Source organism: Mobula hypostoma, chromosome 3 (assembly GCF_963921235.1).
Source record: "Mobula hypostoma chromosome 3, sMobHyp1.1, whole genome shotgun sequence".
NCBI lineage: Eukaryota > Metazoa > Chordata > Chondrichthyes > Myliobatiformes > Myliobatidae > Mobula > Mobula hypostoma.
In genome coordinates, this window is record NC_086099.1 from 53,927,415 (window position 1) to 53,954,455 (window position 27,041).

Genomic DNA, 27,041 nt, shown 5'->3' on the forward strand with positions numbered 1-27,041 from the left:
AAATCAGACTATTCTTCTTCAAACGCTTGTAAATTCCGTCCCTAAGAATCCTCTGCAATAGTTTGTTCATTACTGATGCAAGACTCACTGGTCTACAATTCCCAGTATTATCCGTTACCTTCCTTGAACAAAGGAATAACATTTGCCACTCTCCAATCTTCTGGCATTACTCCTGTGGCCAGTGAGGATGCAGAAATCATTGCCAAAGGTGCAGCAATCTTTTCCCTCAGTTCCCAAAGTAACCTGAGGTATATCCCTCTCTCAAAGTTCCAGCATATTACCCTGTCTTCACATTTATCAAGATCCCTCTCACTGGTGAATAGTGAAGCAAAGTATTCATTAAGGATCTCCCCTACCTCCTCTGACGCCAGGCACATTTCCTCTCTTATCCCTGATTGTCCTACCCTCACTCTAGTCATCCTCCTGTTCTTCAAGTACATGTAGAACGTCTTGGGGCTTTCCTTAATCTGACTTCTCATGCCCCCTTCTAGCTCTCTTAAGTTCCTTCTTAAGCTCCTCCCTAGTTACCTTATAACTCTCTGGAATCCTGTCTGATCCTTGCTTCCTAAACCTTAAGTATGCTTCCTCCTTCCTCTTGACTAGGTGTTCTGCATCTTCTGTCAACCATGTTTCCATTAATCCTACCATCCTTTCCCTGCCTCAATGGGACAAACCTATCCAGAACTCCATACAAGTACTTCCTTAACAACTTCCAAATTTCCATTGTGCATTTCCAGAGTACAATTGTTCCCAATTTATGCTCCCAACTTCCTGCCTCATAGCATCATAATACAATCTCCTCCAATTAAATACTTCTCAATACCTTCTGCACCTATCCCTGTGCGAAACTATAGTAAAGGTCGGCTAGTTGTGGTCATTGTCTCCAAAATGCTCGCCCACTCAGGGATCTATCAGCTGATCAAGTTTATTCCCTAGTACTGGATCCAGTATGGCCTCTCCTCTAGTCGCCCTGTCTAAATATTGTGTCAGGAATCCTTCCTGGACACACCTAACCAACTTTTCCCCATTTAAATCTCTTGCACTATTGAAGTACCAATCAATATTAGGGAAGTTGAGGTCACTATAACAATTCTGTTAGTTTTACATCATTCCAAAATCTGCCACTTGGTCTGTTCCTCAATGTTTCTGATGCTATGGGGGTTATATAGAATACTCCCAATAGAAAGACTGCTTCCTTCCTGTTTCTGACTTCTACCCACACTGACTCAGTGGATGATCCCTCCACGACATCCTCCCTTTGACAGCTATGGTACAATCCTTGATTAGCAATGCCACGCCTCCACCTCTGTTACCTTCCTTCTGAAACATCTAAATCCAACAATAATTCTTGCTCTCGTGACAGCCAAGTCTCTGTAATAGCCACAACGCCGTAGATTCATGTATTGATTAGTGCTCCAAGTTCATCCCCCTAGTTCCTGATAATTCTTGAATTAAATTAGACATGTTTCAATCCATCCAGCTGACTGTATTTATGCTGTATTCACTGCATATCCTCCTTCCCCACAGTATCTCTACACCTTGTACCTACTTTACACCAAATGCTTCATCCTCTGACCTATCACTCTGGTTACAATTCCCCTACCAACCAAGTTTTAACCCTTCCCAATAGCTCTAGCAAACCAGCCCGCAAGGATAGTGGTCCCGTCAAAATCAGGTGTAACCCATCCCTTTTGTACAGGTCACATCTTCCCCAGAAGAGATCCCAATATCCACAAATCTGAAACCTTGTCCCCTGTGCCATTCTTCAGCTACACAATCATCTGCCATATCATTCTCATCTTACTCTTACTGGTGTGTGGCAAAATTTTAATTAATCACTACAGTCATCAATGATGTGTAAAGTAGTACAGAGTTTATTATCTAGTCCTCCAATCTTTGTAAGATCAGACACAATTTTACTTTGTTCAGTGTTTTAATGTTATAGTCCCATGTCAAACCTGAGTAGCTGTTGAAGAAGAATTAAAGAAAAATGAATGCACAGGTGGCAAGGTAGATTTTAAATGGGTTTGGGCATCTCAGGTAAAGCAAAGGGGAAGGGATGAGGAGGGAACTCCAGGGTATTAAAAGGTCGTCACCAAATCATAATTGTTGGTGGTTGCATCAGCCCTTATCTGAGCCTGCAATGACCAGCTCTTTCGGCTATTTCATAACCACCCTCTGATTAAAGCCACGGTACTGTGGGCCTGGATCAGACCTGGAGAGGACGATGAAAGGTATTGGACAAGAAATATTAACTACAATTTCTCCTTCCATGACTGTTGACTGGTGCTTCTTGCATTTTCTGCTACTATTTTAAGTGAGGTTGGCAGATGCCTTTCTCTAGTATTTGGGAACCAGAGCTTTTAAAGCAATCTGATTACTGATACTATGCTTTTAATTTCAGATTTATTCAATTACTTAATTTTAAATTGCCAGTTGCCATGCTAAGGTTTGTACTGGTGTCTCCAGATCAATAATCTAGGTCTCTGTAATTGAACTGCAATGTTATGACACACTATGTTACTGTTGCCTCATACAGCATACTACTTTGGCTACAATCACTCCACAGATTAAAATCAAAGGCATTGCATTTTTTTCCTTGAGTTAGAAAATAGCAGATCTTTTGTTCTCCTCTGCGCATCAAAACACACAAGTATTTTTGTATTCTGTGGGCATACTTTGAACATGGATCACTTGCACATCGTACTATTCCTATTTTACTCAAATGCTTCAGGAATGAAATATATGCAACATGATCATTAACTAGCCTGTGAGGTGTCATCGACAACTGATGCTTCATAGCAAAATGCAATTATTGCCACAAGGTCTATTTTCAATTGACAGAATAACTCTGCCAACTCTGGCCAAGGTCAATAAATGAAGCGTTTTTCATTAATTATTCATCACAATTAACACTATCTAGTTGTCTTAGATTTGGGTGTTCCATCAGAATGCAACGTTATATGGAGCGGCCAGAGGAAGTTCTGTTTCAATGTGACAAAAAAGATACACTCGCATTTCAAATGTGAAAAGATGTATTTAGTCCAGAACCTTTTATTCACTGACAGTTTAAAAGTAACAGGAAAAGAAATAGAATTTGGAAGTTGGGAAATATGTAAATGCTGGAACCATTGAAGATGCTACACCAGTGTGATCAGTATTGTTGAAATACACTAAAAAAATAACACTAATATCAAAAGATGAGAATATTTCTTATTTTTCACATAACAAAAGCTAGCACTTATAGAGCACCCTTAATGTCCAACACGTTTTAGAAGGGCAATCAAAAATTAGACATTGTACCCAGGAATGTATTATGTGAAAGATTGGAAACCTGATCAAAGGGATTTTAAGAAGGGAAAAAGAGGGAAAATTTCATTAATGTAACTCGCCAAGTAAAGGCAGAAGTGCAAGAGATTAGAGACAGAGGAAAAGGGAGTCTGAAGATTAATTTTAAAGTTGGAGAAAATTAAAGTAGTTAATGATTGATGAGATAAGAAAGGATTTAAATCACAAATACATCTACATTCAAAGAAGAGGAAATATCGGTAAGAACAGTGAGAGTAGGAATGTGCAACAGGATGTAGGCAACAATGTTTCAGATGAATTGAAATTCATTGAGGGTGGAAAATTTAAATCAACCCCAAAAAAAAAATCCATCCGATTTTGACATGACAAGGGTATGGATGACAGCATATGCTTTTTACAAATGGTTGTCCTAAAGGTGTACATCAGATAGTGCTGAAAAAACATATTGTTTCTCTTTTTATTTTCATCTAATAGGTCTACATTACTGGGTCAAATCAGCCAACTTCACCAAGATGGAAGGAGATCTTTCCAGGTAAGTAGGAGGCATGTGCTGAAAGTTCAGCTAAGGATTGCACAAGGGTAAAAAGTTAGATTCATTATGATATGGTAGCTCTTACTGAGGTGGTCACACCCTGAGTGCAGGTTTCAGATAGTAGATGGGTGACCACCAGAAGTATGGGGAGTAAGCAGTCAGTGCTGGGTTCCCCTGTGGCCATTCCACAGAGCAACAAGTATCCCTTGGATACTGTTGTGGGTGGGGGCGGGGTTGACCTATTAGGGCATAGCACCACAGCAAAGCCAGTGGCACTGTGTCCAGCTCTGAGGCTCAACAGGGAAGGGTAACGTCAGGCAGAGTAGTAGTGATAGGAGACTCAGTGGTTAGGGGGACAGACAGCAAATTCAGTGGCCGAGAAAGAAATAGCAGGATGATGGTGCCGCCCAGGTGCTAGGGTCCAGGACATCTCAGAGCGGCTGCAGATACTGTCAAGGGACAGGCTGAGCAGCCCGAGGTCATGGTGCACACTGGCACTAATGACATATGTAGAAAGGTAGAACAGGTCCTGCGCAGAGTATAGAAGCTGGGAAAGAAGCTGAAGAGCAGGGCCTCCAAAGTAGTAATCTCTGGATTTCTCTCCATGTCACATGCTAGTCAGGGCAGGAATAGGCTGATGGTACAGATGAATGAATGGTGAGGAATTGGTTCAGGGATCAGGGTTTCAGGTTCTTGGATCATTGGAACGTCCTCTGGGGCAGGGGTAACCTGTACAAGATGGACAAGTTGCACCTAAACTGGAAGGGAACCAATATCCTAGCCGGAAGGTTCGCTAGTGCTACTCAGGAGAGTTTAAACTAGTTTAGCAGAGGATGGGAACCAGAGCAACAGGTTACAAAGTGGAGGGACGCAGAGGATGGAAGATGCCAGGGCCAGTAAAATCAGACAGGAGCAAAGTAATAGATACCATAGGATGAATAGTGTATTTTAATGCTAGGAGCATTATGGGTAAATGTGATGAAGTTGGAGCATGGATCAGTACATGGAACTGTGATGTTGTGGCCATTACAGAGACTTTGTTGAGAGATGGACAGGAATGGGTGCTTAACGTCTCAGGGTTTTTCATGTTTTAGGAAAAATTGAGAGGGAGGTAAAGGGGGAAGGGAGAGTTGCATTACTAATCAGGGACAATATCGCTACTGCACTCAGAGGGGACAGAATGGAAGGCTCGTCCACTGAGTCTATATGGGTAGAACTCCAAAATTATAAGGGTGTAATCAGTCTGATGGTATTGTACTACAGACCTCAGCCCCAGTAGCCACTGGGACACTGATACACTGATGCACAGATATGCAGACAAATTAAGAAAAGGTATAAAAACAACAGGGTTGTTGATGTGTGGGGCTTCAACTTCCCTTATATAAACTGGGACCTTCTTAGTGCAAGTGGTTTAGATGGGGCAGAATTTGCTAAGTGCATCCAAGAGGCTTTCTTAAATCAATACATAGAGAGTTCAACAAGAGGAGGGGTTGTACTGAGTCCGGTGTTGGGTGATGAACCTGGCCAGGTGTCCGACCTTTCAGTGGGTGAGCAGTTAGGGAACAGTGACCACATATGCTTAACTTTCAGGACAGCTATAGATAAGTATGGATGGACCTAGCGAGAGAGTATTAAACTGAACCAGGGCAAATGACAGGAGTATTAGGGTAGAACTAGAGAGATTTAATTTGGAACTGCTGTTTTTGGGCAAGTCCACATTCAACATGTGGAAGGTGTTTAAAGACCAATTGCACAGAGTACAGGACAGGTAAATTCTACTCAGAAGGAAGGACAAGGAAGGCAAGATAAGAGAACCTGGATGTTGAGGGAGGTGATGAATTTAGTCAAGAAGAGAAGGGAAAAGCATGTAAAACTTAGGAAGCTAGGATCAAACAGAGCCCTGGGGATTATAAACAAGTCAGAAAAGAACTCGAGGAGGGAATTAGGAAAGCCAGGAGGGGGCTTGAAAAGTCCTTGGCAAATAGGACTTAAGACAGTCCAAAGGTATTCTATACATACATCAGCAGCAAGAGGATAACTAGGGAAAGAGTGGGACCACTTAAGGCTAAAGGCGGGGCGGGGGGGGGGGGAAGATTTGCTTGGATGTGGTTGAGTACTCTACATATGCATTTATCAGGTAGAAGGAAGTGGAAGATAGGCAGATCAGCGTCAAGAGTCCTAATATGCTAGGGCATTTCAATGTAAAGGAGGAAGTTGTGTTGGATCTCTTAAAGAGCTTTAAAGGTGAATAAGTCCCCAGGGTCTGATGGGATATACCCTAGGTTATAAGAGGCAAGTGAAGAGATTGCTGGGGCCTTAACCACCATCCTCATGTCCTCTCTAGCCACAGGCGAGGTACCAGAGGACTGGCAAGTAGCTAATACTTTTCCATCGTTCAAGAGAAGAACCAGGGATAATTCTGGAAACTACAGACCAGTGAGTCTCACGTCAGTGAGGAAGTTACTGGATGAAATTTTTAGAGATAAGATTTATGAGCATTTGGAAAACCATGGTCTAATTAAGGAGAGCTAGCATAGCTTTGTGCTGGGCACGTCATGTTTACTAACTTGACTAAGTTTTTTAACAAGGTGATGAGGGTGACTGATGAATGTAGAGCTGTAGATGTTGTCTACATGGATTTTAGTCAGGTGTTTGACAAGGTCCCTCATAGGAGGATCATCCAGAAGATTATTAAGATGTATTCGGTCAATGATGATTTGGCCATTTGGATTTAGAAATGGCTTGTCCACAGCAGACAAAGGGTGGTAGGTGAAGGGATTTATTCTTGCCGGAAGACCAAGTGCGTCTTAACTAGTGGTGTTCCGCAGGGATCAGTACTGGGACCTCTGCTGTTTGTGATATAAATGACCTGGATGAAAATGTAGATAGGTAGGTTAGTAAGTTTGAGGATGATATGAAGATAGGTGGTGTTGTGGATAACACAGATGACTGACCGGCAAAGAATAAAGTGGGATATAGATCAGTTTCAGACAAAGAGTGGAAAGTAGCAGATGGAGTTTAATTTAGCCAAATGGCTTTGTACCAGTTGATAGCATGGTGAAGGTGCTATATGGTATGTTTGCCTGTCTTAGTTGACTATTTATTAGACCGCATCTGGAGTATTCCATTCAGTTCTGGTCACCCCATTATGGAAAGCATTCCCCATTACAGAAAGGATTTCAAGGCTTTGGAGAGGATGCAGAAGACATCTACCAGGACTGCCTGAATTGCACCTGCCCAGGTACATGTACCATCTCACATTTTCTTATGTAAGGGGTTTCTTCTTTCATGTTACTGTGTAGGCTAATCAAAATGGCTTCTTTGTTATGTTAACTGCTGAGAAAGTTCTCTCACTAGCAGCTTGTTTGGGTTATAGAGGGGGTGTATTCAGTTGCTAACCAGTTGGGATAGATGTTATTCCTTTCTGTGTGTCTGTAAGCTATGGGAATGCGCGAGTTTTGGGGCAGAAGGCGCGATAGGGAGAGAGAGAGTGGACGCGATGCTGTGAGCTGGCCGATGGGTCAGACCCCGAGGTCCAGGGTCTTCGGCGAGGAGAGGAGACGAAGACAGACTTGTGTGGAGCGTCTGGTCAACCACTGTGGTTGGTCCCAGGCGGCGGGTGAGGTGGTCAGAGGGGATCGAATGGTGAAAAGTAGGCCGTTACTAGAGCTCCAACTGTTTGTGCACGAAGAGATTGAACTTTGATAAGTTTGGCGCCTTTTATTTTCCTTTTATATTTTATCTCTATTAATTATATAGTTCCAGTAATATCTATAAATTGTAATTCATTTAATCGTATATGGTGTATTGTTTATTATTTGGCGGGGTGGGGTACATCACACAGCATCCACACAAACTTAATTACCCAGTTTGGCGGGGCCGAGGGCTGTTTCCCCTAGACGACAGCGAGTTGAGCGACCCTGAGGCTTACCGGGGGCTACATTTGGGGGCTCATCCGGGATTTGATTCAGTGGTGTGCTGCGTGCTGTTTAAATCGGTGCTGCTGTGTCTCTGTGGGATTGCGGTTAGTAATTTGTGTCTCTGGGGGTTACTTGCTGGTTATTACTGCATGCGTGTTGGGTGAGGTCTTTGTTCGAGTTCAGACTAGCGCTGACGAGTTGGTGGTGGGACTAGGGGCTATCCATACTGTTAGGAGAGAGAGGAATGAGTGGTCTGATTTGGAGGTAGTGTCTGCAAATAAATGTTCCAGCTATGGCAGGCTCCGCCTGTCTTTTGGGATATTGTCCACCCCTAAAGGGGCGGAGGCATGCGAGACATGGGCGGAGCGGATTTCTCAGTTGTTAGATGGGTGGCAATGCTCGGTTGAGGGAGAGCGACAGGGATTGGTTGAAAGTTTGAGTAGGCGGGCCGTTGACGGTGTCAGGTTCAATCACACCGTAGTGACAGCTGCCAGTTTTTTGGAAGGGGGGGAAAGTTTTCAGTGCGTCTTCTCTGGCTAGGAGGGCAGCTAAATTGCTTGCAGTGCCAGAGGGATCATTTCAGGGGATCAGCCCCTCCCTCACTTGTTCAGCTGATCAGAGAGGTGTTGGGAAACTTAGTGGAGGTCCAGTGGGGGAACGGCTTGGGATCGCTGGGGGAGCACGTTTCCAGCAATGTACCAAGGAACTTCTGAAAGGAAAAGACCCTATTCCTGAAGGCTTAGAGGGACCACACCCCAGTGTGTCGTTACGGATAGATAGAAGCTATGCTAAAGCCATCCTCGACACCGGGGCACAGGTCAAGTTGTTGTACAGTTCGTTTTACGACCGGTGTCTGAAGCATTTACCCTTGACAACATTAAGGGCATTGGAGATTTGGGGTACCAGTGCCAGTAATTATATCCAGAATACGATGATTGGTTAGTGACCCTGGAATTCGTGGGGGCATTGTCTGGGCACTCAGCGTTTCGAGCTGCTTCTGAGGACATATGTAGTAGCCTTGGGCCGGTAATGAATTTAACCGAGACCCGATTGTGGTACGGCCTGGGGGAAGTATCTGAGGGTGAGACCCTCTTAGTAGACGCTCCGAAATACCACAAAGGGAGGGGAGTTGACCGCTGAAGACACCTTGGTGAGAGAGAGGTCACGGCGACTGGACCCTGTAGCCGTGCAAGACGTGGGTAGCGTGTGTGTGGATTATAGGACTCTGAACAGGCGCACTGTCATTGACCAGAATACGGCCCTGAGGGCCCAAGACGCTATGGTCTGTTTGTATGGTGCGATGTGGTTTAATGTGCTGGATCTGAGGAGTGGATGTTGCCAGATACCGATGAGTGAGGCTGATGAGGAGAAGACGGCCGTTACCGGTTCCCTAGGATTCTTCCGGTCCGATAAGATGCCACAGGGCATATCCAAAGCCTCTGCAACCTTTCCGCAGGGCATGAGGAAGACCTTGGGGGATGTGGAGGTGTTTGTAGTTTTGGCGTATGTGGATGATGGCCTAGGGTTTGGATTCGCCTTGGGGGATGATGATGTGAGGCGAGTGCTGGAGCCCAGGACAACCACTGAAGATTTGGAGTTCTCGCTCGTCAAAGTGGAGATGGAGAAACGGAATTCTGATCTGAAACTGCGGTCATGTACTGATACTTAATCCAGAGAGACAAAACCATGACCAACCTTCGAAGGGATCAGCAGAAACACAAGACATTAATCCAGAACAGATTGGAAAAAGCTGGTGGTGTAATTGCGTCCCAGATGTAAATGGACATGAAGCGTGAGTCAGAACTGCTGAGACTGGGGCAAGAGTTGGCGGAGTCAGAGGAGAAGCTGACGTCTCGAATGCAGGAGGCTGAAGAGGCTGCCCAGGCTAAGTGTTTCAGTTTGAAGAAAATCAAACAGCAGCTGCCAGTCGAGGGAATGAGGAAGAATACGGATTCGAAGGATGATGTGCTAGATGTGTGGTACATGCTGCCTTTCGCTAACTTCCCCTTGATTGAGGAAGAGAGTTTTGGCCCTTCCCCCACTGAGTCAGGTGTAGTGGGGAGGGCTAGCTGTGGGCAGCCTGGGTTACTGTAGGACCCTGAAGGAAAAGAAGCAGGGCCCTGGACACGGGACAGGGGGCTCCGAGTTGCAGTGGGAGCATGAGTGAGAGATTGAGAGAGGAGTCGGCAAGCAGACCCGAGGTATCCCCAGTAGTGTCCGAGCCTTAAGGGTTTAGATGAGGGGGTACGGAGGTCTTGGAGGATTAGGAAACTCCCAGATAGGTTAGCCTATGTAGCGCCCGTAGGACCAGACGCAAAGTACACTGTTTGGGGAGCAATGTCACTGTGTGTACTTTGATTGGGTTTTTGTGTCTGCAGGACTGGTGGGTGAGTTATTTAGAAGTCATGAGGACATGACTTTATTTGGTGGGGGGCGAGTGTAAGAGGTTTCTTCTTTTATGTTACTGCGTAGGCTAATCAAAATGGCTTCTTTGTTATGTTAACTGCTGAGAAAGTTCTCTCACTAGCAGCTTGTTTGGGTTATAGAGGGAGTTGTATTCAGTTGCTAACCAATTGGGATAGATGTTATTCTGTTTTGTATGTCTGTAAGCTATTGTGATGCGCGAGTTTTGGGGCAGAAGGCACGAAGGGGAGAGGGAGGGTGGACACGATGCTGTGAGCTGGCTGACGGGTTGGACCCCGAGTCGGAGTCCGAGGTCCAGGGTCTTCAGCGAGGAGAGGAGACGAAGACAGACTCGTGTGGGGCATCTGGTCGACCACCGTGGTTGGTCCCAGGCAGCGGGTCGAGGTGGCCAGAGGGGATCGAATGGTGAAAAGAGGATCGTTACTAGAGCTCCAACTGTTTGTGCATGAAGAGATTGAACTTTGTTAAGTTTGGCGCCTTTTATAGTTTATCTCTATTAATTTCATAGTTCCAGTAAGATCTATAAAGTGTAATCATTTAATCGTATATGGTACATTGTCTGTTATTTGGCGGGGTGGGGTACATCACACAGCATCCACACAATCTTAATTACCCAGTTTGGCAGGGCCGAGGGCTATTTCCCCTAGACGACAGCCAGTTGAGCGACCCTGAGGCTTACCGGGGGAGGGCTACACATTCAGTACTTTTTTTTAAAAAACTTTATCATTCTCACAGTGGCTGAATATTGGGATAATGGCCAATCTTAGGTCGGGAATAGAGATAGTTCTATTGGGCTCTGTGCTGTACCTGTTTGAATTTTGCAGGTGCAGTAGCATAGAGAATGTCTGGTCTTCATGATGTCCCATCCTTATTGACCTGTTTTAATTTCATTGCAGATACCTACAGGAGCTTGTTGAACTAGCAATCTGGCTGGAGAGAACAGGAGATAAACACCAGGTCAGGAACTGGAGTTTTGATGTATTCAGTCTCCTCTGTGGATTTGACACACTCAGCCTAAACCTCTGATATATGTTATTGTGCAGAATATTTCTGCAACCCATTAAATTTTAAGCCCAAAAATACCACCAAAAACACTGAAATTTTCTTATTTTTCTGTGTTGTAGATTATCCAATCTTGCTCAAACCTAATTATTTAAAAATTTAACATCAACAAATATTTAGTACAGAAATTCCATCTTACCTAATGTAGACCTGTTCTTACTGACTAACCAGCAATGGTAGCCAAACAGAGAGGACAGGCTGACGGAGAACATGGCAGCTGCAAAGAACAGGAACATGATGTGGAACTTAGCTTGGGTGTCTGGTAGGCCATTCTGGGGAAGGGGAGAAAGAAAGAAAAAGGTAACAATATGCTGGAAACACAGAAAACAAGTTTGTACTTTCTATATGTAATTTTGGAACTATACATTGCAGAAACTGATCTGTTTTAACTTTTGCCCATCTTTTCTAGGCCACAGGAATATAGGAAGAGGAGCTGGCCATTCTACTGTATCATGGTTATCTGTACCTCAACCACAATCATCTGGCCTTTGATCTATAAGCATAAATTACCTACACTTAAAATACTTACTGAAGCTCTTGAAAATTTAAATTAACCAAGTAGATGTATTCTTAAGATGAGTATGAAAAGGTTCCAAATTTCCTTTATTATTCCCCATAGAAAAAGTGCATGTTTGGCACAGCATTGTGGGCCGACGGGCCTGTACTGTGCTGTAGGTTTTCCATGTTTCTGAAAACTGCCTCCTCCCTTCATGTATGAATAACTTCCAATCTAATTCTGATTTCTCCATCAATAGATCACATGCAAATAACCTTCAAAAATGGGACAGCTTAATTAGATTATTTCTCAACATTATCTTGTTCATGACTAATGTTGTAAATCTTCGAGCAGCCCTAGGCTGTCCATTCCTAGCACCTTTTAAATGGGGAATGCATCTTTAAAAGCCTAAAATCAGAAGCTCTGCAACTCGCGGGGTCAAACCCAATTCTCACTATGTACTGCTATGACTACAGCATGTTTGTCTTTCCACAATTCTAAGGTGAAACATATTATTGCCAATGTTCTTTTAAAAAGTTACAAATCAGTTTGATTTAACTTCTTTTTTTCCACAGTTAATGAAATTAGTAAGTTGGTTGTGTTAAGTTAGTTAATGACTATACAGCACTGAAATTATTCACTTTTTAAGGAATCTTAATGCATCCATTTCCTTTACTTTCCTCTTCCCACATCATTGGGTTCAGTGGCTTACCCAAGACTGTCACTGTGCTAATATAAATATAACAAAGAAAGATGGAACAACTTCTCTGAAGCTTTTTTTTGTCATGTTATGTGAGAATTGCCTCAGTATTCTATAGTGGAATTTGATACATCTCCAAAATATTGATGAATGATGACCTTCCTGGCATCCCAACAGGCATTGGATGGTAAATGGTATCATCTGAAGTGAGTTACGGAAATTGTGCCAGATATGTTTAGGTGAATCATGACCAGATAAGCTCGGTCAAATTTCTGGATTGGCACTATTTGATCAAGGAATGATTTCAAATGTTAAAAAAAATAAATAATTTACAGACACGTGTTGCTGAAAAATACCAGTGCTACATTTCTAAGTTTCCAGACATAAATTATTATGCCACAGTTTTGTTATCTGTCCCAGTATCATTTTTCTTGATTAATGCCAATTTGTTTTGGAAGAGAGTGTTTTATTATTTTTAAGGCATTATTATTTTTGTTGTCTTGCTACAGGGCCAGGTACAGATGAGCTACATCCACCAGTGTTGAATTTTCTATCTATTCAGAAACACAGGTCAAGGAAATGTATGCAAATATAATAGAATTTGGTCTAAGATAGGGGTTCACAACCTGGAGTCTATGGAACCCTTGGTTAATGGTAGGGGTCCATGGCATAAAAAATGGATGGGATCCCCTGGTCTAGAAGAATGTATGCATTAAATTCACATTCTGTTAGGTCTAATGTAGGAAAACTCACAGTAACATAGCCAATGAGCTGTTTATACCAAAGAGGGTTTAAAACTGTTAATAATATCTACTATATTCACAGCTTGACCAATATGGGCCGCATTTCTTATAAAGTCACAGAAATAGTTCTTCACCCAACTTATCTTGTGTCGACCATCGTTCCCACTAAGTTAGTTCCATTTGCCTGCACTTAGCACATACCCCCTTCCCAACCCTCCTGTCCATGTACTTAACCATATGATTTCAGAAAAATTTGCCTTATGGAGATATCCTAGCCTCCTGAGGAAAGGGCAGCAGTTGAGAAGAATTATTGAGAGAGAAGGATTAGTATCAACATTTGAACAATGCGGTCAGTCAAACTGCATCTGTAATCTAGAATCAAGTCTATTTTTACACTTTACATTAAGGACCTACAATAGGAATTGGGTCTCTTATCCAAGAGAATGACAGCTGACTTTAGCGAATCAAAGCATGGATATTAGAGGGAGGTTGTCTCACAAATGAGAATTGAGTTAATTGAGGAAGTGACAAAGATGATTGATGAGGGTAGGGCTATGAATGCTGATATGGACTTTACTAAGGCATTTTACAAGGTCCAGAAGATTAAGTCACGTGGAATCCACGGTGAGTTGGTAAACTGGATACAAAATTGGCTTGATCAATGAAGACAGACAGTAGTCGTTGAAAGATGTTTTTCCGACTGGAGGTCTGTGACCAGTGGTGTTCCTCATGGATCTATGCTAGGGCCTCAGTTGCTTGTAATATATTTTAATGATTTGAATTATAATGTAGGTGATTAGTAAGTTTGCAGGTGAAATGACATTTGGTGAAGTTGTGGATAGTGAGCAAGTTGTCAAAGGATACAGCAGGATATAGGTTAGCTGGAAATATGGGTGGAGAAATGGCAGATGAGACCTTAATCCGGACAAGTGCGGGGCATTTTGAAAGATCAAATGCAAGGGAAAAGAATACAATAAAAGGCAAGACTTTTAGGTACATTGATATTTGCTGGAACCTTGGGGTGCAAGAAGTGCAACGTAAATAGGTAGTGTGTTAGGAAGACATGGCATGCATGTCTTCACTGGTCAGGGCATTGAGTATTAAAATTGGAAAGTCATGTTTCAGCTCTATTAAACTTTGATTTGACTCCATTTGGACTATTATTTGAGTTCTGGTTGGCTAACTATGAGGATGGGGAGACTTTGAAGAGTTTCACCAGGATGTTGTCTTGATTGGACTGCATTAGCTATTAGTTAGACAAACTTGGAATGTTCTTTATGGAGAGTCAGAGGCCAAGATGGTAGTTGTATATAACATTATGAAAGTCATAGACAGTAAGCCTTTTTCCCCAAATGGGGATATCAAATATGACAAAGCATAGGTTTAAGGCGAGACGGGAAATGTTTAAAGACTAGTGGGCAAGATTTTTTAAAATATAGAGAATGGTGCATGCCTAGAGAGTGCTGATGAGAGGTGGTAGTAGCAGATACAAAAGCAATGTTTAAAAAACATTCAGTCACATACATGAACAGGCATGGAAGAGGGGGATATGGATCATGTGCACATAGATTGGATTAGTTTAGATTGGCAATAATAGACGGTCCAGACATGGTGGACCAAAAGGCTTGTTCCCTGTGCTGTACTTTTCTATCTTCTAATATGGTACAGATTGAACGTGAAACCCTAAATCAGACCTCGTTGGCTTCATGAGACCATACATGTATTGTTTTGGTAATGCTATCCAAGGAAACTATGATTATGACACCACAATGTATACTTGTTTATGGGCTTCTGTGCAGGTTGACCAGACTGAATGTTGAGATGTGAGGACTTTCCTATCAAGACAGGAAGTGGTACAGGTTCATATTGTTGGTAGTTCAGAAGGAGCGGGGATGACATTGAACCACTGAAAATTCTTGAGGATTGTACAGTAGGATCCTTAGCTAGAGTTTCTCTTGGCTAGAGCATCCTGATCAAGATCTCAGGACAAGGGTTCAGCCAGTGTGTTCTGGGTTGAGAAGAGACTTCTTCACAATGTTACAATCTTTGGAATTCCCTACCCCAGATGCCTGTGATTGTTTGGTTGATGAGTATATTCAAGTCTAACAGATGGATAGATCTCTGGAATCTATAGAATTATTAAGGCAACTGGAGGTAGGGTTGGAAAATGGCTGATATTAAATAAGCTGATCGAACAGGGGAATATACTCAAAGGGTGGATGATGTATACTTGGATTTCCAGGTGTTGTTCAATAAGGTGTCACATAAAAGATTTATCCATAAGACAAGGAGCCGTGGAGTTGAGTATAATGTACTGGCATGGATTGGTTAACCAGTAGAAGGCAGAAAGCTGCAATAAATGGATGTTGCTCTGGTTGGCAATCAGTGGAGAGCAGAGTATTGCAGCAGTCAGTGCTGGGTCACAACTGTTCACGATAAGCATTAAAGATCTGGAAGAGGAAACCGTGTATAGCATATGTAAGTTTGCTGATGACACTAAATTGAGTGGAAAAGCCAACTGAGCAGTGGTTGCGGAGAGTCTGCAAAGAGATATTGATTGGTTAAGTTAATGGGCAGGGGTCTGGCAGAGGGAGCACAATATTGGTATATACATGATTATCCATTTTGAAAGAAAAAATATAGATTATTATTTAAATGGTTAAAAATTGTAGCATGCTGTTGTGCAGAGGGAACTGGGAGTACTTGTGCATGAATCACAAAAGATTGATTTGCAGGTGCAAGAGGTTATCAAGAAGGCCTTCATTGCTAGAGGGATTCAATTTATGAGCGGGGAGGTTATACTGGCTTTAGAGACCATGTGTGGAAGGTTTATTGGGTTGATTCCAGAGAAGAGAGATTAGCTATATGGAGACATTGAGTTGCTTGGGTCTATACTCATCGAAATTCAGGAGAATGAGAGGGGATCTTATAGAAAGATATAAAATTATGAAAGGGATCGATAAGGTACAAGCAGGAATTTTGTTTCCACTGGTAAGTGAGACTAAAACTAGGAGACAAAATTCAGAGGAGTAAGTTTAGGATAGAGATGGTTTATCTAGAGAGTAGTGAGTCTGTGGAATTCTCTGACAAAGAAGCAGCAGAGGCTATCTCATCAAATATATTTATGGCACATTTAGATTTTTGCATAGTAGGGGCTATGAAGGAAAGGTAGGTAAATGGAGATGAGTCATGACCAGGTCAGCTATGCTCTTATTGAATGGTGGAGCAGATTCAACAATCCAGATGGCCTACTCTTGCTCCTGTTTCTTATGTTTTTATAAGGGTCTTCAGGCCCTAAACCTGCTCTTTTCTTTTAATACTTTGTGCAAGTTTATATTGGAACATTTCAATTCACGGATGCTCAGTGCCAAAATTGGAGGAGTAAAGCTATTTCGAAAGGTTGTTAGATCTGTTAGAAGGTACAGAAGTAGGGAAGGTAAAGGCTATGGAAAGATCTGAAAACAAGGGGAAGAATTTCAATCCAAGTGTTGTTTAAGTCCCCAAGCACAGTGGGGATGGAAATTAAATGTAGACAGACTCATATTTATTGAGGGCCTAGAGTACAGAGGTTGCAGAGGCATGGTTTCATGTTGAATTAAGGCAAAGGCAGAGTTGGTCAATAATACGGTATTACCAAAGTAAAAATATCCAGTTCTGTCACGGTTCCGACCACTAATTCCCCTTATTCTCCTAATTTCCTTTGATTGCGGCACACCTGTTTCTCATCTAGACCTGCAGCATAAATATCTCGGCTTTGCATCCACTCATGGCCAGATTGTTGTTTCAGCCAGTGTGGTAATCCACGTTCCCAGCCACTTAGGATTGTGTATTTAAATATACAAACATGAGGAAATCTGCAGATGCTGGAAATTCAAGCAACACACATAAAAAAAATGCTGGTAAACACAGCAGGCCAGGCAGCATCTATAGGAAGAGGTACAGTAGATGTTTCGGGCCGAGACCCTTCATCAGGACTAACTGAAAGAAGAGATGGAAAGAGATTTGAAAGTGGCAGGGGAAGGGGGAGATCCAAAATGATAGGAGAAGACAGGAGGGGGAGGGATGGAGCTAAGAGCTGGAAAGTTGATTGGCAAAAGGGATACGAGGCTGGAGAAGGGAGAGGATCATGGGACGGGAGGCCCTAGGGAGAAAGAAAGGGGAGGGGAGCCCAGAGGATGGGCAAGGAGTTATTGTGAGAGGGACAGAGGGAGGAAAAAAGAGAGGAAAAGAAGTTAATAAATAATAATAAGGGATGGGGTACGAAGGGGAGGTGGGGCATTAACGGAAGTTAGAGAAGTCAATGTTCATGCCATCAGGTTGGAGGCTACCCAGACGGAATATAAGGTGTTGTTCCTCTAACCTGAGTGTGGCTTCATCTTGACAGTCGAGGAGGCTGTGGACAGACATATCAGAATGGGAATGGGACGTGGAATTAAAATGTGCGACATATCAGAATGGGAATGGGATGTGGAATTAAAATGTGCGACAGAATGGGAATTTTAATGCCCCACCTCCTCTTCATACCCCATCCCTTATTTATCTATTATTAATTTTTTACTCTCTTTATTCTCCCTCTGTCCCTCTCACTATAACTCCTTGCCCATCCTCTGGGCTCCCCTCCCCTTTCTTTCTCCCTAGGCCTCCCATGCCATGATCCTCTCCCTTCTCCAGCCTTGTATCCCTTTTGTCAATCAACTTTCCAGCTCTTGGCTCCATCCTTCCCCCTCCTGTCTTCTCCTATCATTTCGAATCTCCCCTTCCCCCACCCACTTTCAAATCTCTTTCCATCTCTTCTTTCAGTTAGTCCTGACGAAGGGTCTCGGCCCGAAACGTTGACTGTACCTCTTCCTATAGATGCTGCCTGGCCTGCTGCATTCACCAGCATTTTTATGTAGTATTGTGTATTCTAAGATTTACTTCAGTACTGAGGTTTACCTGTGTAACTCTTTCTCTCCGTGTCAAGGTAAGTATTGCCTGCCGCTTGCCTTTCCATTTGCCGTTCAGCTCCAGCTTGTGGAAAAGACGCTGCCGAGCGTCTACTCATTCTTCACCAGGGCTCCCGTAGTGTTGCCGAATACTCAGTGGAGTTCCGGACATTAGCAGCCGACTCAGGATGGAATGATGAGTCACTCCAGGGGGTTTCTCACAATGGACTCAGCAACCTGGTGAAGGACGAGTTGGCGGCAAGAGACAACACCGACAGCCTGGACTCCCTGATCTCCCAGGCCACCAGGTTGGACAATCACCTCCGAGAACGCCATAGAGAAAGAACTGGTCGTGTACCACCCTTGGCCACTTCTTGGCACTCATTACCACCTCCTGCCAGAACAAGCCTCTCTCCTCCTTCTGCACCCCAAGTAGCTCCCAGCCCTGCCGTTTCTACCGCCCAGGGAGAGGAACCCATGCAGCAGGGACGGAACCGCTTTTCTCCCACAGAACGACTCCGGAAAATGAGAGCGGGTGAGTGTATATATTGCGGCCAGTGCAGTCACTTCTTTGCCACCTGCCCCTTTCCTCCAAAAAGGGAAGGCTCCCCAGTAGCAGGGGGAGTCCTTGGTAAGCCAGACAACATTCCCCTTCGTCTGTCCCCTGACCCCGGATGCAGCTTCAAGCCACTTTGTGTTACAACCAACAGTCCTTGCCTCTAGTGGACTCCGGTGCAGAGGGAAACTTCATGGATGAAAACTTAGCCTTCCAAGCCGGAATTCCTCGTGAGCCTTTGTGTACACCCCCCCCCACCCCGGACGCCCGGCCACTGGACGGTAGACTACTGGCCTGAGTCACACACTGCACAGAACCCCTGCCTCTCCTTCTCTCCGGAAACCATCGGGAACAGGTACGATTCAATTTACTCTCCTCTCCTCAAGCCCCTATATTTCTTGGCCACCTCTGGTTAAGCCGTCATAACGTCCACATCGACTGGTCCACCGGGAAGACAGTCAGCTGGAGCTCGTTCCGCCATTTCTCTTGCCTGCAATCAGCCCTTCCCCCAGCGGAGGTCACTGCGACCCCGTCTGCCTCTGAGCCCCCTGACTAGTCCAAGGTTCCCGTAGAAAATCACGATCTGGGAGAAGTGTTTAGCAAGCAACAGGCTCTTTCTCTGCCTCCACATCGCCCTTACGATTGTGTGATCGACCTTCTCCCTGGAGCCTCACTACCCACCAGCTGGCTGTACAACCTGTCCCAACCAGAAAGAGAAGCTACGGAGACGTACGTAAATGACTCCCTTGCGGCTGGCATTATCTGACCCTCATCTTCCCCTGTAGGCGCTGGTTTCTTCTTTGTGGGGAAGAAAGACGGCTCACTGCACCTGTGCATCCACTACCGTGGCCTGCACAACATTGCCATGAAGAATAGTATCCCCTGCCCCTTATCAACTCTGCATTCGAGCCCCTTCACAGAGCCACAGTATTCTCTAAATTAGACTTGCGGAATGCCTATCACCTGGTCAGGGTAAGGGAGAGAGATGAATGGAGGACAGCATTTAACACCCCCCGCGGTCATTTTGAATACCTGATGATGCCTGTCGGCCTGACCAGCGCTCCCGCGGTTTTCCAGGCTCTGGTCAATGTTGTCCTTAGGGACTTTATTAACCGATTTGTTTTCGTTTATCTGGACGATACCCTAATCTTCTCCTGTAATCTCCAGGAGCACACCCACCATGTCCGCCAGGTTCTTCAGAGGCTTTTGGAGAACAAGCTATTTGTTAAGGCAGAGAAGTGCGAGTTCCATGCATGCCGTCAGTTTCCTGGGGTACATCACTGAAAGTGGGCAGGTGAGGGCGGATCCCGAAAAGATCCGGGCTGTGGCAGAGTGGCCCAAACCCACGACGCTTAAACAACTCCAGCGATTTCTGGGGTTCGCAAACTTCTACCGTCGCTTCATTAGGGACTACAGCCGGGTGGCAGCGCCCCTTACTCAGCTCACCTCTCCTGCGACCCCCTTCCACTGGACCCCTGAAGCAGACTCAGCCTTCTCAGAGCTGAAGAGGCGTTTCACCTCCGCTCCCATCCTGGTCCAGCCTGACCCATCTCGCCAGTTCATTGTGGAAGTAGACACCTCCGACTCTGGGGTGGGAGCGGTCCTCTCTCAACACTCCATCCCAGACCAAAAGCTCCATCCCTGTGCCTTCTTCTCTCGCCGCCTATCCCCCGCTGAATGGAACTACTACGTTGGGAACCGGGAGTTGCTGGCCATCAAGCTCGTCTTGGAGGAGTGGAGGCACTGGCTAGAGGGAGCAGATCACCCATTCATCATCTGGACAGACCCTAAGAACCTGGCATACATCCAGACAGCTAAATGCCTTAACTCCTGCCAAGCCTGTTGGGTACTGTTTTTTGGCTGCTTCAATTTCACCCTCACCTACCGTCCTGGTTCCAAGAACGTGAAGCCAGATGCTCTCTCTCATCAATATGTCTCCGAGGAAGACCCTTCCACTCCTGATACCATCCTTCATCCATCCTGTGTATTGGCTGCCCTCACCTGGGAGATCGAATCCATAGTTAAAGTGGCCCAACGGACTCAACCTGACCCAGGCGATGGACTCCCCCCAAATGTCTCTTTATGCCTGACTTTGTCCATTCTCAAGTTCTCCAGTGGGGTCATACTTTCCGGTTCGCCTGCCACCCTGGAACCGGTTGAACTCTGTCCCTTTTGAAGTGACATTTCTGGTGGCCCACCATGGATACTGACACTCGCTCCTTCGTCTCTGCCTGTTCGGTATGTGCCCGTGGAAAAGCCTCCCATTGGCCACCTGCTGGGCTGCTTCGTCCCCTACCTGTCCCTGGCCACCCTTGGTCCCACATTGCTCTGGGTTTCGTCACTGGACTATTCCCTTCACAGGGTAACAGAGCTGAACTCACCGTGGTGGACCATTTTTCCAAAACCGTGCACTTCATAGCCGTTCCCTAACTCCTTACAGCCTATGAGACAGCTGACCTCCTTGTCCATCACGTCTTCCGCCTTCATGGAATTCCCTCTGACATCGTTTCCGACCGGGGCCCCCAATTCATCTCCCAAGTCTGGAAAGCCTTCTGTCAAGCCCTCAGGGCTTCAGTAAGTCAGTTTTCCGGTTTCCATCCACAGACTAACGGACAAATGGAGTGAGCAAATCAGGATTTGGAAGCAGCACTGCGCTGCATTTCCGCCAGTAACCCGTCATCCTGGAGCACCCATCTCACTTGGGTTGAGTATGCCCACAACTCCCTGGTCAGCACCGCCACCGGTATGTCCCCTTGCGAATGTTCCCTAGGCTATCAAGCCCCTCTGTTTCCTGCCCATGAAGAACAACATTGCTGTGCCTTCAGTTCAGGCCCATCTCCGCCGGTGCCGCAAAGTCTGGAAGGATGCACGCTTGGCCCTGCTCCGCTCCGCTGACCGCTACCAGAGGATCGCCGATCGCCACTGGATTCCAGCACCCAACTATCAGCCTGGTCAGAAGGTTTGGCTCTCTTCAAGTGACATCCCCCCAAAAACTGAATCCAAGAAACTCACCCCTCGTTACATCGGACCATTTGAAATCGAAAGCATCATCAACCCCTCGGCGGTCAAACTCAAACTACCCAGATCCATGCGCATTCATCCCACGTTCCACGTCTCCCAACTGAAACCTGTGTCTGTCAGCCCCTTCTGCCCTCCTGCTGAACCTCCTCCACCCGCCCAGGTCATCGACGATTACCCAGCTTACACTGTCCGGTGAATACTGGATGTGCGCCGTCCAGGCAGGGGTCTCCAGTACCTGGTCAATTGGGAGGGATATGGTCCTGAGAAGCGCACCTGGATTCCCCACTCCTTCATCTTAGACCCTTTCCTCATCCGAGATTTCCATCACGACAATCCGGGCAAGCCTGGTGGTTCACCTGGAGACTCCCACTGAGAGCGGGATATAGTCACAGTCCCGACTGTTAATTCCCCTTATTCTCCCAATTCCTTTTGAATGCAGCACACCTGTTTCTCATCTAGAGCTGCAGCATAAATATCCTGGCTTTGCATCCACTCATCGCCAGATCGTTGTTTCAGCCAGTGTGGTAATCCACGTTCCCAGCCGTTTAAGATTGTGTATTCTAAATTCTACTTCAGTACCGAGGTTTACCTGTGTAACTCTGTCTCTCCGTGTCAAGATAAGTATTGCCTGCCATTTGCTTTTCCCTTTGCCGTTCAGCTCCAGCAATGCTCCGTGTCAAGATAAGTTTTGCCTGCCTCCTGCTTTTCCGTTCACCCTCCTGTTTGCCGTTCAGCTCCCGCCACACTCATGCCCTCGTTTACATCCTAACTCTATCTCCGTGCCAGTGTCCTACGTTTGGGTTTACCCATTCTTTGCCACAAGTTCCTAATAATGGTGAAGATGGGTGATGTAAAGCTCAGTACAGAATTACAATGACATCAAGTTTTTGAGTAGTCTTGTTCAATTTCAGATTGCTGTCATTGAGGTGTAGAAATTGTAAAAAGTACTGTATATGGTATCAGGATTTGATCTGTGTTATGCTTAGGATATGCTAAAGGCATTACAAATATAGGTTGTTGCGTAGTTATGTTTAGACTGCAAATCGACCTGATTTATTGCTTGCTTAGATTGTTAATGAGGTCCTCAGCATAACTGAAGCACTAGGTGGCATAACCTTCTTTAATAAGTCCCACATGTTCTCCAACTGTGAAGTGTTTGTTAATGACACTACCACATGCAGGTGACACTAAAGCCAGCAGAAACTAAAAAATAGCTTTGGGTTAGAACAGCTGACAGTTAAAGATGCTGTGACAATATGACTACCACATCACAGTAATTAAACATTACTAAAGAAGCAGAAGATTTTTCTCCCTAATAAGAATGCTGCCGCATTATAAATCAAAAGAGGAGGGTATTAAAATGTTGTAAAATGACTAATCAACTTTCATCAGGGAAATGGGCCGATCAAGAGTTTGGATTCCTACCCAATATTCCTTCAGGCGCTTAATTAGAACTCCATCCTTGAAAAGTGGGACGTCATCAAAAGAGGTGAAAGTGGATGAAGGAAATCAATAAAAATAGAACAAGTTAGAATTAATGAAATAAACAAATCAAGAAATAACCAAAGAAAGTGTCTTATGTTGATATTTTTAAAATCTTGTGTTTATAGAGCACATTTTGCAACCTCAGGCTGCCTTAACATGCTTTTCAGTCACAGAAATAGTGTTTCAAGTGTGGTTATTGTCATACTGCAGGAAAATTAGCAGCCAATTTGTGCACAGCAAGCTTCCACAACAGCAATGTGACAATGATCTACAATGACTTTTTTGTAGTTGTTGGTTGACTGCAAAACCATTGGACAGGGCACTGGAAACAAATCCCCAATCTTCCAAATAATGTCATTGGCTCTTTTCTGTCTAAAAGGGGTAAGGTGGAAGGTGAGAGATGAGAAGAGAGGTGGAAATAGATCAAGGCAAAGTCACAAGTACAAAATCTGTTTTGTAGCCATAAAGGCATTTTAAACCATATGCCATACTGTGATTCAGAACATAAGCCAATTTGAGTTGTACTGTTAAAAAGAACGGAATTCCATTATTAATTATACAGATGATAAACAAAAGTTACTTATATATTGATTTTAAAATGTATTGAACTGAGATGGGATAGAATAATTGGATTCACTGTTGTTTTCTACACAGCAATGTTTACAGAAAGTATATAACTGAAATCATAAAAAGTATATTTAACAGTTTTCACATAGTTTAAAGTACATGAAGTTTATTTTAGTCTAATGTCTCTCCTTAACAAAACAAGATATTAAAAGGAATATAATTTTATTTGTTAAATCATATATCTATTTTCTTGTGAGGTGCTCTGCCAATACCAATGCGCAATTATATTTGTATGTGATCCCCAAAAGCTCAATACAATAAGCTACAAATACAAACAGAATTACCTAATATATTCATGTTTAGTTCAATTACTTTTCACATGACCTAAATGGGGACAATGAAATATTAGACTGCATGAAGGAAACAAGTTAGCTTATTTTAGAAAATCAGAAAGTTTTATGTTTCACCATTTTGAATCCTGTTAGTCAAGCTTCCTTAATATTCTGTACTTTGGCTAAAATGGTGTTACTTAATATTTCTATTATTGCATCAATATTATGCATTTATGAATTAACCAGCAAGTATGAACGTAAGGCTAAAGCCCAAAAGCATAACCCAAAAGGATGGCATCAAAAGTAGTGAAAGTAGGTGGAGGAAATCAATAAAAATAGAAAAAGGTAGAATTAATAAAATAAGCAAATTAAGAAATAATCTGATAGGATGCAGAGCTGGGCTGAGAAGTGGCAGATGGAGTTCAATCCCGAAAAGTGTGAAGTGATGCACTTTGAAACATTGAATTTGAAGGCAGAGCCCAGAGTTAATGGTAGGGTTTTTAGCAGTGTGGAGGAACAGGTGAGTTTTGGGGTCCTTGTCCATAGATCCCTCGAAGTTACCTTGCAAATTGATAGGGTGGTTAAGAAGGTGAATGTGATGTTGGTGTTCATTAGTTGGGTGATTGAGTTGAAGAGCCCAAGGTAATATTGCAGCTTTAAAAAACTCTGTGATCAGTTCTGTTTGCCTTATTAAAGGAAGAACGTGGAGGTCATGGAGTATAATGAGCATGTGTTATGAGGACAGGTTGAGTTGCTGGACTTTTTCCCCTTTGGAGTGAAAGAGGACGAGAAGTGACTTGATAAAGGTATGCAAGATGATAAGAAGTCTTGATAGAATACGCAAACACGAGGAATTCTACAGATGCTGTAGGCAGTCAGAGACTTTTTCCCCAGGGAGGAATGCCTAATAGAAAAGTGCATAAGTTTAAAATGATTGGAGGAAAGTGTAGGGAGGATGTCAGAGTTAGACTTTCATTGCACAGAGACTGGCGGGTGTGTAAACATGCTGCTGGGGTGGTGGGCCATTTAACAGACACATAGATGGGCACATAGATGAATGAAAAATGGAGGGCTATATGGAAGGGAAGGGTTAGATTAGGTTAAAAGATCACCATCATGGGCTGAAGCTGCCTTTACTGTGCTGTACTGTTCTATTTTCAATTCTAATTAAGTGGGCAGTAACAAGGTTTGTCATTCCCAATGCAAAAAGGCAAAAGAAAGAGAGTTTAAAAAAAAGAGTACGAGATATCTAGTTCTGTCTATTAGCAGAGACACCAGGAGTTAAAGGAGTTTGCTGTACTGAAAGTAGCATATGAACACTCCTTCAGATTTACCAACAGGAAAATTTTCATTCTTTCAAAAGCCATTGAAAAACATTTCTAATTTTATCTTGCTCACTAGTGCCAGATATTCAGAAAGCAGTCCTGATACTGAACTGATCATCTGCGATGGTACATGGTGACTCTTTTTCAGTTAAAACTGAGGTGGATAACAGAGGCTGTTCCTAGAGTATGGGATTTCAAGAGGAGGCAATTGAATTTTTCCAGTTTTAGATGCAAGGATAACTCTGTTGTAGACCTGAGGTCCATAGTATATTCAATACTACATATTATTTACAATGAGGAAAACATTTGATACTTGAAACTTAAAAGTTGATGGTGATTGTGGTAGGAGGTGTTCCTTCTGTAAGGCATAAGGACCTGTCAGGGAAGTGAAGAACATTACAACCAAAAATTGCATAAAGGCACAACTGGTAGCAATATCGCAGGCCTCAGTTTTGCATAACACTCATTAATATTAACTTCCTCTTCCTGGGTTCTGTAGTACCATCATCTTACCCTTTATGGGAATGACTCTTTCTGACAGTGGAAATCCCAATGTGGGTGTGAACTGCATGCCAATTGATGACCAATTTAAGAATAGAGGTTGGACTGAAAACCAGTGTCAGGCCTGCAGCACTAAATCCTGTCCTACCACTTACCCATTGAAAGGAAAGTGGCATAGCTTTAGAATAGGAGTCTTAAATATTTTTGCCTTTATGGATCATTTATCTGCAAACTATGGTCTCATAGGACACATTTGATTGAATACCTCAATTAGTGTGTGTGTGTATATGAATGTATATACACACACACTTATTTGTTATATACAAATAAAAGAGTGATTTAAAACTCCCAGAAGGTCATCAAATAAAAATGACCTTCATTTTCATTGCTATTTCTGGAAGTTGGCTGTGTGAGAATTTTCAATTTACTGCATAGCAAAATAATCCATCAAACATTATAAAATACTGCTGATTTTATCTGATGCTATCTTAGTGCTGTTATCTCAAAAAAACTTTTCTGGACTCTAATTTACCTATAATTATTTTGCAAATGATTAGCAGATATCTATATAGCTCCAAATTCTCACAACATTTTAATAGAACTTTAATCTCTAACTTAGTTTTAATTTACGTAGATAGAAAGACACACATTTCTATTCAAAATTAAACACGGTTCAGTAATTGATTGTTACATTCAATTCATCATTAGCTTTGACAAATAAATAACATTCAAAATGTCCTGAGTTTTATCTCTTGAAACTTAATTGGATTATCATTTAGATGGTACTAGCAGCTAATTCTCATAAAAAAAATTTCATTATCTCAAGAACTACAACAACTACACAGACAGGTATGTTAAACTTACCAGCCAAAACTTGATAAAGTACTGAAGATCAGTAGCAGCGATAAATACACAATAAAGCAGTGAGTAAGCCAAAAAAAGGAAGAAAAACTTGTAGTTGGAGAAACCAACGCAATTGTTCACCCTGGAAACAAGTAAAATAGCATCATTTTTGATGTTAAAAAATCAAAATGTTGAAGTTACTTAAGATTGAGTTACTGACTGAAATGCAAGAAAAGAAAAAACAGGCGAGAGGCAGATTATTGATTGGCTAACATGCATTTAATGTCATCAGAAATCTAT

The 27,041-nt window shown here is 43.4% G+C and overlaps 1 protein-coding gene across 2 annotated transcripts in view; it reads right to left on the reverse strand.

Moving 5' to 3' along the window:
- Positions 1 to 27,041, reverse strand: part of LOC134344005 (palmitoyltransferase ZDHHC2-like) — a 91,899-nt gene that overhangs the window by 27,988 nt on the left and 36,870 nt on the right. Inside the window, exons 7-9 of one of the 2 annotated variants that reach the window (XM_063043053.1) lie at positions 26,763 to 26,883; positions 23,114 to 23,149; positions 11,387 to 11,519 (exon numbers count right to left, since the gene is read on the reverse strand). In XM_063043053.1, coding sequence (XP_062899123.1) covers positions 11,387 to 11,519; positions 23,114 to 23,149; positions 26,763 to 26,883 — 290 coding nt within the window. The remainder of the gene's footprint in view (positions 1 to 11,386; positions 11,520 to 23,113; positions 23,150 to 26,762; positions 26,884 to 27,041) is intronic. The other variant, XM_063043054.1, reaches the window with a different exon arrangement.